The sequence below is a fragment of the Pleurodeles waltl genome, chromosome 6 (assembly GCF_031143425.1).
Source record: "Pleurodeles waltl isolate 20211129_DDA chromosome 6, aPleWal1.hap1.20221129, whole genome shotgun sequence".
Taxonomy (NCBI): domain Eukaryota; kingdom Metazoa; phylum Chordata; class Amphibia; order Caudata; family Salamandridae; genus Pleurodeles; species Pleurodeles waltl.
Genome location: NC_090445.1, coordinates 683,737,882 through 683,756,002, shown reverse-complemented (window position 1 = coordinate 683,756,002; position 18,121 = coordinate 683,737,882). Strand labels below are relative to the sequence as shown.

The 18,121-nt window shown below is 42.9% G+C and overlaps 1 protein-coding gene across 4 annotated transcripts in view; it reads left to right on the top strand.

The window, feature by feature from the left end:
- LOC138300154 (zinc finger protein 282-like) overlaps window positions 1-18,121 on the top strand; it is a 184,682-nt gene that overhangs the window by 22,949 nt on the left and 143,612 nt on the right. For all 4 annotated transcript variants that reach the window (XR_011204883.1, XM_069239110.1, XM_069239111.1 and 1 more), the window contains exon 2: window positions 14,749-14,869. Coding sequence is in view for 3 of the 4 variants with exons in the window: in XM_069239110.1 (XP_069095211.1) it covers window positions 14,749-14,869 (121 nt within the window). In the remaining variant the exon portion in view is untranslated. The remainder of the gene's footprint in view (window positions 1-14,748; window positions 14,870-18,121) is intronic.

Sequence of the window (18,121 nt, the reverse complement as noted above, 5' to 3'; positions counted from 1 at the left end):
TTTACAGGTCCTGGGCATACATGTTGCACTATACTAGGGACGTATGGGTAAAACAACTATGCCAATCATGGATAACCCAATCATCGGGTCAATTTAGACAGAGAGCACTTGCACTTTAGCACTGGTCAGCAGTGGTAAAGTGCTCAGAGTCCAAAAGCCGGCAAAAACTAAATGTAGCACATAGTCAAAAACATATATTTATTTTAGGTAATTAATTTGTGTTCATATCATATCCTTTCTGAATATGTAATATTAATTTCAATATGTATTGTTAATTTTAAAGCAAATCAACATCGATTCAAGGCAAGCCATACTTAAACAGTGAGCATTTTAATTTACACATGGCTTGTGTTCATTTCGATATGTGCTTTATTCATTTCAAAGCATGCTATATTTATCTCATATAGTTTCATATCCATTTCAATAATTGTCATATTAATTTTAATGAATGTCATATTAATTTTGATATGGCTCATATCAGCTTCATCAGATATCATATTCATTTGAAGATGGTTCATATAAATCTTAACATGTGTCATGTTGCTTTAAATGAATGGCGTATTTGTGTCAGTGGATGTCATATTAATCTTAACACCTGACATTATAATTTTAATATGGGTCATATCCATTTCAACATCGGTCAAATTCATTTCAATATATGCTATATTCATGTCGCTGTGTATCATATTGATTTCAAAGCATAACATTCATTTTGACAAGTTTCATTTTAATGTCAGCATGGGTCATATTCAGTGTAAGGCATGTTGAATTAATTTCAAAAGGGCTCATATTCATTTCATGTCATATTCATCTTAGCATGTGTTATATTCCTTTCAACAGATGTCTCATTCATATTAACGCATGATATTGATTTTAACATGACTCATACCAATTGCAACACATATTATAATAATGTCAATGTATATCATATTACTTTCAATGCAAACCATATTCATTTGTTTTATAAATGTAATGTTCATTGCACATTATATTCCTTTCAGAATAATGCATTTTCACTTCAGTACCTTATATTCATTTCAAGCTGTCATATTCATTCCAATGTGTGTTATATTCCTCTTGGCATATGTCAGTCATTTCAAGAAATGTCTCATTCTTTTTGACAAATATTGTATGTGTTTCAGTGATTGCTTTATTATTTACAGTGAGGGCCATATTTATTTCAGTATGATTGATATATATTCCAGTATATCTCTTATTCGATTCTGAGTGTGAGTTATTCATAATAATCACCAAGTAGCATATTCACTTTGCCTGGTTTCATATTTGTTTTGGTTCAAGTCAGATTCACTCTGCCAGGTATCATATTTATTTTGACACATAGTACATTCATTCTGGTGTATGTCATATTAATTTTGCAACACGCTATGCATTCCAGGAGGTGTCCTAAATAGGGAGCTGTAATTTTGACATGAATGGCTTCCCATACCATGGCAGCAAAAAACAGAGAATCCAGCTGAGATTATACTAGGGCTATTTCAAATAGAAGCATGTGTTCAAACACGGACAGTCCCCTTCCTTGGTTTTAAAAGAGGCAGCTTTACTTGACAAGCCAAGGTACCTGTTGCTGCAAAAAATGGGGCTTCTCGAGAATGGGGTGGGTTATGTGTATGAGTGTGCAGTGGAATGGTGGCTTTAGGCGGCTGTCTACCTTTCCCCTTCACATGTGCACACGTAATCTGTCTGGCTGCTTTTTCAACCTTTCATTTTAATCAAAAAGCTTTCAGTAAGGCATGCATTTCGCCTCCAAATACCTTCGGTTCAGTCCATTAAATATTTCAATTTGAGCACTCTTATATTTATCTTTTCTAACATGCACCCCATAGAGCTGTACAGTTCATAGAAGAGGATTACTACAACTAGACATAGAGGGGAGGAGCAGGGCAGGCAGATGTGGGCGTGGCCCAGTAATGTAAATCAGAGGATCACCGTCCACGTAGGCTGTGAGGACTGAAATTATGCTAGATGTAGCATTTATTTAAAACACGAATTCTAACAATTCATTTGAAAGGGTCCTTGCCTTTCCTGAAGCCCTCTGTGTGGAACACTTGTGATATCAGAAACCCTGTAATGTGATGTCACGAGGCATCCGGTGTGTGCAGAGAGGACTCCATTGCAGCAAAGAGGAAATAGACCATTATTACGGAGGTATATACGGTAGCGCGGGTTCTTCTTTTCAGAGCCATGGCTTGAACATTTTGGTAATATACTAGCGGGATCTCGTTACAAAATGAGATCGTAGTCATGCTAGACCTGCTCCTCTATTAACCCGAACCAAATGATATCACCGGCAAAGTAGTGATGTATGATGACACGTCTCCATTGTGACGTGTTCTCGGTATGAAAGCCTGGTAACCAGGGAGCGGCAATATTGAACACGAGGGCTCCGTAAGGGTAGGACCACTGCTGGTGACTGCAGGGACTGATCAGAATCATGACAGGAAGAGGAAAGGGATGGTAGCAAGGTGACAAAGGTGAGTCAATAAACCAACAGAAACTAAACTGAAAAGCTACCTGAAAACTGAACTCCAAACCAAACTGAAAACACACTCTGAAACTGATTTGAAATTCCCATTCACCTTAATCCTTCATTCCTTTACCCCCGCGTTCTTCCACTCCCATTTTTTGCAATCCACAGCTCCTCCTAGCTGAATCCTTAATTCCTTCAAACTACATTCTTCCACTCCCATTCTTCCAATCCAGTTTATTTTCCCTTTCTAACCTTATCCTTCACTTTTCTTTGAGACCTTTCCCCCCTTTGTCTCCTCTCCATTCCTCTTTCCCACCTTTTTACACAACACCCTACAACACACCCCTGCCATCCCACCTCACCTCTATCTGCTTCACGTCCTCTCTTACATTTGTTAATTTCCCTTTCTGTTTTCCCATCACTTTGCATGCACTCTCACTTCATTTGCAATCTTATCATTTGAACTTGTCCATTTCACTCCTCTCCTCCCAAGCCTGTCGCTTTCTCTTCCACACCCCTTTCCACCACCTCCCCTTCCTTTTCTTACATGCTCTAGCAATTCTTTCTCTACCACTTCCCTTCATTTTATTCTACTCCCACTTCCTCATCCCTTTCCAGACCCTATTTCCTTTCCTGTCTCTTCATAGCCAAAACCCTGTCAGTTCCTTATCTTTCAGTCCCCATTCATTTGTTCCGTTCCCTCCCGCTCTGAGCCCCTCTTTACCTTCCCTACTGCAGGCACTGTTCTCCCTCACCTTCCCCATTCTTCTCTCATTCTTTCCAGTCCCTTTACTACCCTTCTCTCCACTTACAGTGCCATTCGTTTATGCCCTACACGTCTTTCCGCCCTCCATCGCCCCTTCTCCAATTATCACTCCCACCCCTTCTACCTAAGCTTTAATTCCGTTCACTTCCCACGCCTCTCCATCCCATACCCTTTGCCCATACCTCTTATTCTTCTTCTTCCAAATACACCACTTCTCTTCTATGAACCTCTCTACCCAACCCTCTTCCCTTTCGTCTCTTCCTCCTTTCACATATATAACATCAACTTAATTTCTTTCTCTCTTCTCTGTCTTATCATCATTTCCTTTCATATCCCTTACTTACCAAACGCCGTCCATTTGACCCCTCCCCTTCTCGTTTTTCCTACCTTCTTTTCTCATCCCTTTAAATCCATTCCCTTACCTTCTCCCTTCGCTTCCTTTCAAATTCATTTCCTTCCCTAATTCCCCTTCACTTCCCTTTCTCTTTCCCCTTTCTCTTCCTCTTCCCTTCCCAACCCCAGTTATCTTCCTCCTTCCCCAATTCTCTTCCCCTTCTTAATTTGGTTCCCATTCCCGCTTCCATTTCCCCTTCACCTTCCTTTTCCCTCTGCCCGCCCCTTCCTATTGTCCCTTCCCCTTCACTTAACCTCCCTTCCCTTCCCTCCCCTTTACCCATCCTTGTTAACTCTTTTTTCCATTTCCTTTTCCCCTCCCCCTTTCTCCGTCCCCTCCTGCGTAAACTCCCCCTTTCATCCCTCCCCCAATCCTCTTCCCCCTCCTCTTCTCTTTCACTTTCTCCTCCTTTCCCCTACCTCTTTCTCTATATCTTTCCATTACATCCCTCCCCCACATCTTTCCTTCCCAACACCTTTCCATTACTATCAAATTCTACCCCTCCTCTCTGTTCCTTTCCTCTCATCCTCTCCTCCTTTTCCTCTCATACCCGACCTCTCGTTCATTCACAACCCCCTTCCCTTCAATTGAATGTCTTTCCCTTTGCTTGTCTACCATTCTCATACCATTCCTCTCCTTTCCCCAATTCTCTCCCATACCTTTTTTGTTTTCTCTCATGTCCACTTCCCTTACCCACCCTTCCCTGGCCTTCCACTGCCTTATCCATTCAAACCCATCCTTTCTGCACGGTTTCACTCCTTTGTCCATCCCGTTCTTGTCCCTTCCCTTCCCCAATTATACTCACCTCACTTTGTTTCTTGTCCTTTCCGTCCTTTGCCATCTGTTCCCTTTCCAACACCCTCCCTTCATTATACGTCACTTCTCTTTCTTTCCTTTCACCTATCTAGGCTCCTCTCCTTTCCCTCTCACTTACTGTCCTTACATCCCTTCCCCTCCGCGTCCCTTCATGTCCATTTCTATCCCTTTCCTTCCCTTCCCCTTCCGAAACCATTACCTTCACGGCACTTCACTTTACTTTTCTTCTTCTCTCCTCTCCTACCCTATGCTACCCTGCCCTAACTTCCCCTACCCTACCCTCCCTTTCCAACACTTCCATTGAATTCCTTTCCCTTCCCCTGTCTGCACCATCCTGTCTCTTCCATGCCAGTTCCCAAATATCTTCTCCTTGTATCTACTCATGTCGTTTCTGCTCTCTATACTTACTTCCTTGCCTTTGCTTCCTGTCGTCCATTCATATCCCCTTCTTTCCCATCCTGTACCATCTGCATCGCTTCCTTGTCCACTTGCCTCTCTTCCCTTCCCCAATTCTACTCTAATCTCCTTTGGTTTCCTGTCTCCCTCTCCTTCCTCCGTCCACTTCCCCTTCCCTCTTCACTTCCCTTTCCACTTTCCCTTACCCTTTCCTTTTACTGTCCTTTCCCTTCCATTTCATTCCCTCCCCCTGCTTTTCCTTCCCAGACCCCTTCCCCTTTCCTTCCTGTCCCTACTCCAAATCTCTTTTCATTTCCTCTTTTAGTCCGTTCCATTGCCTTCCATTTCCAGTCCCCTTCCCATAGGCAAAACCTATTGGCTTTGCTAATGGTTGTTCATTATTGTGAGACCGTCCCCTCTCATAGGCCAGCATTAGGAATTCCTTATAATAACCTTAAGTTGTAATTCCTGATCTGAGGGGAGTGGCAGGGTCATGTTTAGTACCATTGGAATGGTAATGATAAATCCTCTTTACTGGTAAGGTTGGATTTATTGCTACTAGTCTAGAAATGCCACTTTTAGAAAGTGGACATTTCTCTGCACTTGCTGCCCTGTGAGCCTATAGCCTCCCTCTAATCCACGTGGCTTGGTGGGGAGGGGATGGGGTGACAGTTCCACTTGTGCATTCCCTTCAGACACCCACAACATAGGACACTCAGTCATATCTGCATTCATCTGCACACTGATGGGTCTTCCTGGGGAAAGGATGGGGTGGATCTCACACTTACATCTCAAAGGGTAAGGGCTGGGGTCCACACAAGAGCTGGTTACCTCCCACTGGCTTTCTGGAGCCGAGACTGACTTGAAAGGGGGACATGCATACTTTACAAGCCTTCTTTGTTATTCATCCCCCAAATCAAAAGCACTTTTCTGTAAAATTAGTGGGCCCCTTGAACCACTAGCCAGTAGACCTCTGGGCCAAGAAGGAATCCTGCTGGAGTAAAAGCTGCTGTACCGGAAAGGCTGCCACCTCGCTGTGTTGGACTGCTCTGAGGAACTGCTACCTGATGTGGCTGAGCTGCCCCACCACCTGCTGACCTATGCCCAACATAACATCCCCCCAAGCTACCCTCAGGGTGTCTCCAGGGCCTTATTTGCGTACCCTGCCCGAACTTCATTCGGATCAGGCCCATCAGCTACGACCGGTCTTCTCCAGGGGTGGGGTGATTAACAGATCTTACCCAGGACCAGCTGCTCTCAGAGGGAGTGCCCTTTGTTGTTGCAGCCTCCCTTCCCTCTGTCAGATGGACCCAGCGGTCCCACACAATCCTCGAGACCGCTGTTGTGCACTTTACCCGTGAGGAACCCAGCATCCAACCCCCCCTGTCAGAGGAAGCCCTTCACCAGTCGCATTGGGGCACGCAAATTGCCTCCAACGGGGAAGTCGCCTCTGTGGAACGAGGGAGACCTCCACCGATGTCAGCATCTGCTGCCTGGGATTGAGCTGGGTAGACGCCGTCCAGTGATCGTGACGGCACCTATGGGCCGACCACCACTGGGGAGCCGCTTCCACCCTAGCCTGCCACTGCTCCCTTGAGCTGACCGGTCGAGGCCGGATGCCACCAAGAGTTGCCCTCCTTCCTCACCTGTGGTCCCGCATCCCTTTCCTTCCACAGCACTGGGCAGGAAGTCAGGCCCCATCGGAGCTGTAATCCCCAGCCATTCACCTATTGAGAGCGTAGCCGAAAGGATCACCATATTTATCTGAAGTGAGGGATACTCACATTTGTTTCTCTCTCATGCCTTACCACTACGGAAAGGAACAAAATCGTTGCACTTCCAGGTTGCACGGGCACCCAATACCCCGTAAAGTCTCAAAGCGGTACATATCCCGGAGCACTGCTATCTAAACTCTTACCACTTCCCATTACTTGAGGTACTGACCGACTGAAGTATTATCACATATAACTGAATATATAATCACCATTTTTGCATATACCTGAGAAGATAAAGAATCAAATTATTTTTCTTATACACCCGTGTGGAGTCCCTTTTGTTTTGTGGTGCATACATTGGGCCACTGTGGGGGTAACTTGCCCAGATACTTAACACACTGCCTTCTAAGTTAGGCCTGCCTGCTCTGCACAAAGCTACCAGTGGGTGAGCACAGTTTAATTTAAGGTGTGTTTCTGACTTGCCCTGACTAGAGTGGGAGGAATCTGCTTGGCTGAGGTACCTATCCTAGCCACCCAGAAGCACCATTTCTAGCACTACCCCATGTGGGGCGCTGAAGCACGTACTCACATGAACAGAAAGCTATATCATGTAGGTGTGTGGATGGGAGGGTGTTGTTTTTGATTTGAACCTATATGGAAAATGTTGTCATGTCGTATGTGATGACCACCGATGTACAGTTATCATGCTGTGGGACACATCACCTGGCAGTATGATGGGTGAAGGTATGTGAGGGATGGACATGCAAATTATAATTATAATAAGGAATAACCAGGTTAGCAATAGTGGCTATGGTATGCTTGTGCCCATACACCAAAAGCTGAAGGTGGGTAATCAGAGAAGGCCATTAAGCCAGATGTGCACCAGGCACTGATGCTTTTGAATGAGTAATAGGATACCAAAAGGGAATAGGTGACAAAAGCTGTAGCGATGCAACATTTTATTTTATTTATTTATTTTATACTGTCTACTGCTGACATATACACTCCATGAAGCAGGAAGGACATGGAAGAGCAATCAAGACTTCCAACCTTAACAGAAAGTACACAAACCTTAATAATTCCAGATTCCACAATACTCCTACTAGGTCAAAGGAAGTCAAACTTTAAGCAGAGGTTCGCCTCTCAGGCTCTCAAAGACCCTCAAAGGCAGACAAGAACCAGTCGAGCGAGCCCTACTCGGGATATAGCTTAGAACCCTAGCTAGAGGGCACCCTGTGCACATAAAGTGAGAGACAAAGCTGTTAGTTGCTGTTCTAACAAAACAAGAGCGAACCAGCTTGCCCTGTGTTTCCTTGCTGCGATCACCTCTCAAGCAAGCCCAAGTCATTTTGTGGTTCCCAAAGACTCTTGTTCTTTCTTGTTTACATAATGATGCACCCTCCTGATCATCTAGAAATTCCTTCCAGAACAAGTTACAGTTTCATTGTTAGTAGGGAACGACATTTCAGGATAAAAAGGAGGCAATGTAGTGAAAGGAGTTTTACCATGCTTCAATTATTCCATCTAGGACTGCAGCATGGCACCAATTTCATAGTTGCACCTGGCTCCATCTTAGCCAAGCTCCTCTCGGACCTGTGGTTGTAACAATGACTCGAAGGTTGTGTATATTTCTACTCTTCTCAATAATGTATGTACCACTATCAAGACTGCAGCTGCCTGGCTAAAGGTGTTTTATCAGTTGCTAATGCATACCAGTCAACTTCTTCATTCACTAGTGCAGGTCATATCAGGTCTTTAAGAGGGTGATCCCATTAAGATGACTAGAGAACAAACACTTTTCTGAAGGGTGTTTCAGATTTAAAAAGTGCCAGACTCCATTAAAGTCTTTAAAACATGTTGGCTATTAGGTGGAGGAATAACAGTAAAAGAAAGGGTAATTGTCACCAAATGTGTGAGTTGACAGATGTGCTATGTGCCCTGCATGTGGCCAAAGGATATGTCTATTATCACTTGATTAATGTGATTAAATTATTAAATGATTAATGCATCCCTGTAAATAAATTGGGCACAGATGTAGCTTTTTTAATTGCTTCTAGGCCACAAAACCTATAACACAGTGTCACAATCATTAGATGATGTTATCAGTGATGTGACAATGATGTCATTTGTCAGGTCATCAGTGCTGTCTTTGATGAAGTAATCTATCATGTCATAAGTTATTTAATAGGTGAGCTCATAAGCAGTGCATGACTAGGCATGTTTATAGTTAGTTCACTAAACTATAACTGGCAAATTACAGTATCCTTTTCAATTGTCAAACATCAGTTCTTATTTTATTTTAGCATCTAACTATAGATTAATTCATTAAAAGAAATATATATTTATATGTGTGTCTCTGTGTGTGTGTGTATATATATATATATATATATATATATATATATATATATATATATATATATATATACTCTTAAGAAAACAAAGGTTACAGGGACGTTATAGTTAAGTTCTGAATTTACTCACGTAAAACCAGAAAACTTCAGTAGTTGGTTATTTCAAGTAACTATAACTTGTGCCCTAAGGTAACTAGAACTCGCGTCCCCGCCATGCTGTAATGCTTTTACCTATGATCATCATAATCCTACTGCTGTGATTATTTTTAGAATTGCACGGGTGTTGCTGCATTTGAAATAAAAACTCACGTTATTCTTTTTGTTCATGAAACTTAAGAAGTGCCTTAATAAATTCATTACTCAGACTAAGAGTGCTGCATTGTCTGCATTCCTTTCATTTAGTTTCCTCTCAGTCTGAAGCAGAGCAGAACAAATGCACAGTTTTTTCTTCATCAATTTGTCTGCTAATGTTTCATTGATATATGTAATGGCGTTATAAAAGTTGTCATGAGTGTTGTAGTATCTGGGGTAATAAGCAGTGTATGGCGAGGGCGCAAGTTATAGTTACTTTAGGGCATGCACCTGTAACCACTCAACCCCATGCCGCTTACAGGTGTGTGAGTGTCTGTGTGGGTCTATGAATGGGTGGGTGAGAGTCTAAGTGGGTCTGTGAGTGGGTGTGTGAAAGGCTGAGTGGATCTGTGAGTGGGTGTGTGAGAGTCTGAATGGGTCTTTGAGTGGGTGCATGAGTCACTCACTAGGTTTGTGAGTGGGTGTATGAATGTGTGTTGGGGTCTGAGAGTCTGAGTTGGTCTGTTAGTGGGTTTGTGAATGTCTGAGTGGGTGCATAAGTCTCTGTGGGTCTGTGAGTGGGCGTGTGAGTGTCTGAGTGGGTATGTGAGTGGGAGCGTGAATGTCTCGGTAGAACTGTGAGTGGGTACATCAGTGTCTGAGTAGGCCTGCGAGTGGGTGCACCAGTGTGTGTGTGAATGTGTATTTTTTATATATATATATATATATATATTCAGACACATTCACAATATACATATGTATATTCACTGGAAAAAACAGAGGTTAAAGTAAGGTTATAGTTAGGTGAACATTTCAGTGACAACATAGGCCCTCATTATGACCCTGGCGGACGGGGGAGAAGTGGCGATAAAACCGCCAACAGGCCGGCGGGGAAAAAAAATGGAATTATGACCATGGCGGTTAAAACCATGGTCATCCGCCGCTTCTCCACTCCGACCGTCAGGGCGGTGACGACCGCTGGGCTGGAGACTTCAGTCTCCAGCCCAGCGGCCGTCACCAGACCGCCGGCGGGATCAGGACCCTGCATACCGCCATGGATTTTGGGTGGTTTGGAACCACCACGAAATCCATGGCGGTAGGCACAATCAGTGCCAGGGAATTCCTTCCCTGGCACTGATAGGGGTCTCCACCACCCTCGAGCCCTCCCCCCAAATCCCCCCCCACCGCCACCGCCCAATGGTGGCAGGACACCCCTCCCCACCCCTACCCCCAACATGCACAGACACACACCCCCTCCCCACTCCCAACATGCACAGACACACACCCCGCCACGCACACATACACTACAACAACACATACCCGCACACATACAAACAGACATGCACACAGACCAACCCGCACACATTTCCCATACACACAACACCCCCGCATGCATACACGCACTCACACACCTCCTCTACATACTCACACGCACACCCCCATGCACGCACACAACACACAACACCCCCCTCCCCTAACAGACAATTAACTTACCTTGTCCGTTGATCCTCCAGGAGGGGACGGGATCCATAGGGGCTGCTCCGCCGCAAGCTCCTTGTCACCAGAACACCGCCACATGAACGTGATTCGGTGGGCGGTGTTCTGATGACGGGGCGGTGGAGGTGGAGCAGCCTCCACTTCCCCGCCTACCGCCAGTATGGCTGCCAGCAGTCATAATACACCACGCGGAAAACCACCTGCACTGGCGGTCTTCAGCACAGCGGTACCTCGGCGGTCTTTGAAAAAGACCGCCTAGGTCGAAATGAGGGCCATAGTGTTTTAAATAAAAAAAATGGATTTCACCTGTTTTAGGTATCTTTAGTAACTATAACTCATGCCCTAAAGTAACTATAACTCATGCCGCACCGTGGACAGTAATTTCAGATGTTTCGGGTATGTTATCAGTGATGTTGTACAGCACGTCATGAGTGGTGTAACATCTGGGGTAATTAACAGCGCATGGTGACGGCTTCAGATATAGCTACTTGCAGTATCTATAACGGGGTGATTTTCAGTGTTTGTTTTTGTAGTTTAACACTTTGTGGGGTCAGTGACATGTTCATCTAAATATAATGTTACTTTAACCTTTTTTCAGTTCATTTTTTAAGTTTGTTTTAATGTATAGTAAGATATATATTACAATTCCTAACTGTAATGTTGCTTTAACCTTCCATCATTTAGTTTCTAGTTTTTTTTTTAAATAAGATAATATTTTATTACCATATGTAAAGACAAACACCTCCAACCCCATCCCCTACGCTCAACCTGTGTCCAGCTCCTCGCAGGCAAGCAACCCTACATCAGTGGCTAGGCCCTGTGGCCAACCCTCCACAAGCAGCCAACCTCACGCTGCTCACAGCCTTCCGGCATGTGCAGCTTGAAATTGGTCTCATAGGTTCTAGCCACACTCAGGCATACTTACCGATTCTGTCAAAGTGCCACTACATCAAAATCTAAAAGTGAGGGTCTATCATCTTTCTCCAAAATTTCCAATATTTTTAATGTACTCTATATTTTAAATAATTCATACAATGCAAGCATTATTATTAGTGATTATTATAAAAATGTTTTATACAGTTTTAATTAAAAAAGTCTGTGACTGTTTCTGTCATCATAATTTTTAATATTGCATTTTATGAGCTGAAAATATTTAAAAGAAGGACTCCGAGACAAGACATTGATATAAAATAAAATCAAGTCAACATGTCTTTGAGTCATTCTTTTGACATTGTTTCAGCCTACAAAATGTAATCATAAAAACAACCACAAGCTGAAGAGCATAGAGCTCCAGCTAGGAGTACTTAAAAAAAATACGTTAAGTGCTCCTTTGTTCAAGAATTTAATTTAATGATCCAGAAGACTTAGGGCCTCATTTATACTTTTTTAGCGCCGCATTTGCGTAATTGTTAGATGCAAAAGCGTTGCAAACTTACAAAGTTCAATTATATTTTGTAAGTTTGTGCCACTTTTGCGTAACAAATTACGCGAATGCGGCGCAAAAAGAGTATAAATCAGGCCCTAACTGTTTTTTTTAATGTTGTCGGAGATGCTGCTGCACTCCTTGCAGCTCCCACAACATTGAAACAATTATTGGTGGTGCCCCTGCCCCTTGCAAGGACACCACCAAGGTTAAACAAGCATTTGCAATGCATTGGGTCTTATGGTTGCTTGAGTTAGAGCTGTTAGCATTGTAAATTCCTAACTGGACTTTTCTTGCCACATAAATTGAAAATGTTAAGTAACAGTTGACATAAACATATCAGTTCAAAGTGCCACGGCTGCCATGAGAGACACAAAAGGAAAAATAAGTTTGCTCGCAGTCAAACATATCGGCAAAAGTGCAATTGTCCAAATAACAGGGTCGGTTCCCCAAGGTGGTAACAAAACCACCCCAAGGAGGGACAAACCTACAGCATTTACCAATGATGACAAAGGAATTTTGAAAGGGAAGCCCACGAACGAGTGAAAGTAATGGGCGTGAGGTGGGCTTGGTTAAAAGCCCACATAGATACCAACACATCAGAAAAGCAGAGCTTGCAAATTGCTCAACCTAAAAAAAAAAGTGACGGTGTGCTCGAGGGAGAAATGAATTATAAATGAGCTGCTCCTGCTGGTCATTTATAATTTTTTTGAAAAAGCAATTTGCAGGAGTTGCAGAGGGGAGCCCCTGTAGCCACAGGCGGATCCTCTTGTGGGAGACGGCCATTTTTTTAATAAGTGGGTGTCCCCTGCCCACCTGGAACACCCACAATGTAGGAGGTTGTTGGGTTCCATGGGGGAGCCCCAAAGCTCCCACAGCCCCAGATGGCACCCCATCCAGCCAGCACCACACTGGGTGCTGGTGGGACCTGACACCTTAATTTTGTTCCCACCGAGGTGGGAGTGGCTTTTTCTTTACTGCTTCTGTCTGACGGGAACAAAGTATAGTTTCCTGCCTGGGAGAGTGTGGGCAGGGACTACAGTGTCCCTTTATGTAGACCCTTCTTTTTTAATGCAATTTGGCCCTTGGTAATGGGGACCCTGGGGCCCAACAGCAGAATGGGGTTGGGGGCCACTGGCCCCTCCCCTTTTATATACAAATTGACCCCTGGGGAATGGTTTCCCCAGACCCACTGGTGGCAAGGTTGGGTGGGCCACATGCCCCCTTCTCTGTATTTAATATTGGGACCCAGTGATGGGATCCCCGGGGTTCAATATTGGGGAGGGAGCACTTCACTCACACCACACTCCCCAAATATTTAAAAATAATGACCCCCAGGCACTGGCCCCCTTTGGATAATAATAAAATAGAAACTGCTGGCCCCAATCCCATGGGATTCCTGCAGGATTGCAGCATTTTTTTTATTTTGTCCCTGCCCGGGGTAGGGTCTCTCTGCGACCCACATTGCAGGGCTAGGGGGAAGGGTATCACTACCCTGTCCCCTTTTATCTTTTTTGTATAACAGTCTGAGGGCAGGGGACTAAAAGCCTGATTTAGAGTTTGTCAGAGGGGTTACTTCATCACAAAATATGACAGACATCCCGTCTGCTGTATTGCAATCTTCATAGACTATAATGGGATCGTAATACAGCACACAGTATATATACCAAATTTGGTGTAATTCCATTCAGCATTTTTTTTGGTATTGATTTCTAAAAGTCTATGGAAAATGCTTAGGGATTTTGTGTTTTAGGGCCACCACTTTTTTCTCAGCCCCTGCTTGGCAGATCACCCAATACTTTCCATGTCGAAACAACTAAAAAAGAGCACTTTTTGGGAAGTTTTGTGTCAAATGGCACCAAAGTTATGAGCAAACCCAAAAAGGCATTTCCTATAGAAATGCCGACCTAACTGTAACTACCCAGTGGCAGCTGCCACTGAGTAATATATATTTACCCACACACATTCTTACCTTTCCAATTTAAAATCTGAATTAATACACTCAAAATAAAGGGAATACAAAATAATGTAAGTCAGGATTTATGGATCCGAAATAATGGTAAAGCGAAATTAGGGATCCGAAGTAGTGAAATGCCTTTGAAGCTAAATGAGTTCAAAAGCAACCCCGAATATTATTGTGAACTTGGGATAAATACAAGGGAAACAAACACATTCACATGAAAGTCAATTGAGAAATAAATTTTTATATTCAGGCAGAATTACTGCCTCTGAGTCAGTCAGAAACTGATTGATTCAGAGGCAGTAATTCTGCCTGAATATAAATATTTATTTCTCAAGTCAGTTGTACGTGAATGTATGCCTTTTCCTTGGAATACCTTTGAAGACATAGCCACCACACATGTGGCTAGACGGATTTAGCCCATACACCAAGACCAAATTGCAGTAACAAACAATGCACACCTTTCATAAATTGTGTACCAGCTATGCCCCAGTACTACAGTGGTATTCCAGCACCGTACAACCACCCATTGCAACATAGAGGTACAACAGTAACTTTGTGAATCTGGCCCCATTCTGCTCACTTTATGCCACCTTTTTCTGAATAGAATTACTCATTAAATAACAGCACATTTATTTGTTCCATGGGCAGGTTTATTTCCATGATGTTTCTGCCTATTTCTCTGAAGAGGAGTGGACGCTATTGCAAGAATGGCAGAAAGAACTGTACAGGAATGTGATGAAGGAAATTCACCAGGCTTTGATCTCACTGGGTAAAGTTAAAATGTTTACCATGTTCTTCAGTTTTTGTAATCTTTAAATTACCCTGTTTCACATTGCCTCATTCTCAGTGTTACTTCATTTTGAAGTATCTTTAATGCTGCGTACCTTTCTGTGTGCGTTTCTTGGGGCATTAATGATATTAACATGTCAGTTGATCATTCATCCCATCATAGGAGGCACCATGGAGATGTTTGGGTTTACAAATTAGTAGTCGTTTCCGTGAGGCAGCTTGCTGATATTTGCGCTTAGGTGTCCATTTTGGCGATAGCAGCCCAAAGAAAGTATTTTCAGCTGCCAATAAGCAAAGTAAAATGAATCTTCAATAGAACAATAGATTTAACTTCAGACCCACGATTATAAATTTCTACTCAAGATCAGTGTTTCTTAACCCATGTCCTCAGCCCCCTGTGGGCGCACAACTGCGTGGGAAATTCAATAATATTAACAGATTAATAAAGAACATGTAAATAAAGAAGCAAAAATTATAATTGAAAATGTAAAAACATTTTGTGAATGTGATTTTTTTTTTTAATTGAAGGCTACATTTTAAGCTGGTATCCTCAGATTGATTCATGGGAGCAGCGTATGTTCATCAAACTGAATATAGTATGGGCATACAGTGGCTTTAGTTGAATTTAGAAAAACTCCATCTTTCCCATTAAAATTTCTATTTTGTTATATTTGTTATTGAATTAAGTAAACTATTTCAGCATTTGTTTATTTTTGATGAATATGCGTTTCTGTATTTTTGTGTATTGTGTTAAGGTTCAAATCCTCATAATTGCTTAGGCCTGGATCCTCAGCTTCCAGTAACATCTCAGATGGCATCACTGGATTCCAATAATGATCAGTGGGGGTCCCCGTATTCCAGTAATGATTCAGTGTGGATCCACAGAAGTCAAAAGGTTTTGAATCACTGCTCTAGATGGTTATGTGCATCACACAGTTGAAATTGGGAAACAGCTTGACATAATGCTCAGACAGAGGAACTGGTTTATTCAATTCAACTTATGCTTCTTTCAGTAAATATGATTAACTTTTCTGTTGTACCGACCGGGTAAGTATTTTCTCCACCATGCTCTTCACATTGGTGAGGGAACCTTTTGCATGTGCTTTGCAGTAATGCACTCAGGCCTAGGGCATGAGGGTACCAACTTGTATGTATGTGATCTCCCTTTACGCAGAATATACTGTACTACATTTGAGAGAACCCTGAGGTAGTTTGTCATGAGAAATTGAGGCATTAAGAAAAATTTAGGCTACACTCAAGTGAAAGTAAACTGGGGTAAATATTGTTTAATCCTGATCTTTCAGATGAATGATGGGCCGGACCAAACGTAAATGGATTCTCCCCTTAGGTGGGAATCTGACACCTTTAGATAATTGGAGATGCAGCTTTACTACCCTGATGAAAGTCTAATAGTTGGAAACTTTGGCAAGACCAGATCTGGGATCAGGGTGTCCATCACCTTTTGGACTAGACTGCCACTCTCACCTATGGGATGGGTGGCCATTGCTAAAATGTTATTTCTGCCATGATTGCTGTACCACTTTGTGGCTATTCCACTGATACTGAATAGGTCATTTTTACTGAGCTGAAAGCCCTTCTCTTAGATCATATTTGGGCATCACAGAGGAAAAGACTAGCGCTTGCTAAATTGATGAGGCCTGTAAGGGGGTACACAAAATAGTGCTACTAATGTGCAGCACATTTAGTATGGCTGATAAGATGGACTGCGGATGAAGCAGAACCAGAATCATTAGATGTCTGAAGTAACATTATAGACGGGGAGCTGAAAGGGTGTTGTTTTAGGGAACAGGAAAGGACTAACGAAAGACACCAGTGCGGTTTGAGTTGCTAAGTTCTGTTGACATAATTATGTTAATAAATTGGGATGAGGGCCATTTTATGCACCCAAAATACGTCTATGGTGCATACTGGGTTTCAGGTAGCTTGAGCTGACTTATGATAGGAGGCCGTGGATGGAGCCTGGGATGCAAGCAGTAGTAGATGTGTATCATGGTGGATAACTGTGCACCTTTGAGACTTTAAGAAGTGAAACTGGTATTCCAAAAGGTAAATTCACAGCTCATGCAGGAGATGGAGGACACAGAGCCCATCAGAACACTCATATTGTAGTTATGCAGACATGCAGTGACAATCCTTTAAATGACTATGACCCCCTTCGTTCTATGCTGACATATCAGCTGTGGAAGCCCAATGGAAAAAGTACTGGGGGAGGGAACTTAGGGAATTTGAGTGGCCCAATGCCTATGGTTTCCCCAAGATCGTAATCAGAAACCCTTGAATCAAGTACACACAAACTATTTGCACCAAACGTATCTAGCTCCCTAGAGAATATCCAAGATGTCCCATAGGTTGCTTAACCTTAACCCTAGGTGTCTTCAGGCAGAGGCTATATCCTACCATATGGTCTGTAATTCCATGCAAATCCAGCTATATTGGGCGTCTGTCATGGGGCTGAGAGGGGAAATAAGAGGGAAGGTGATATCACTGAACCCATATGTACTGGGACTGATGTAGAGCTCCAAAAACCTAAAAAGGGTGTGCTGCTTCATAGACCTTTTGCTAGTGCTGGCCAAGAAAATGTTGTCCCGAAATGGTCACTCACAGAATTAAGTGCTTTGCGTGATAATAATGGGGGGCAGTGGAGGAGTTGATGAGCAGTTAGGAGGAGTTCCTGATTGCCATTGAGGTCAAACCGGACAATCTCCTACCATCGAAAATAGATGAGAACTGTGTATGACTATGCTGTGGGGCTTATTTGGAGAAGGGTGAATGATTGAACGGATTAAGCATTGGGTAAACTTGGGGGCGGATTGTAAATAGGCACACCATAAAGTATTGAGGCGGCGTCTCGAGCCAGACATTTAAAGTGGTATCTGAACATTCATTTGAACATTCAGTGGTATCTGAACAATCTATCCTTCTGACACTGCTGCTCTGGGCAGGCAGGGCCTTACCAAATTACTTTTTTTTACAGATTTTTATGCTCTTTGAATCTGTTGGTCTTGGTTGTGTGAACGCTGAATTTTTACTAATAATTATTCCAGTATTACGAATTATGAATCTGCATAGAATTCGATTAATATAGAAAATAATATGAGTTTTGGAAAATGTGCCCACTTGAGTGGCTGCTATTATTCACGAAGTGTCCCTATTAAATGCTTAATAATATTGATATTGAGGGAAGTGCTCTTGTTTAGGTTATTGTAGTAGT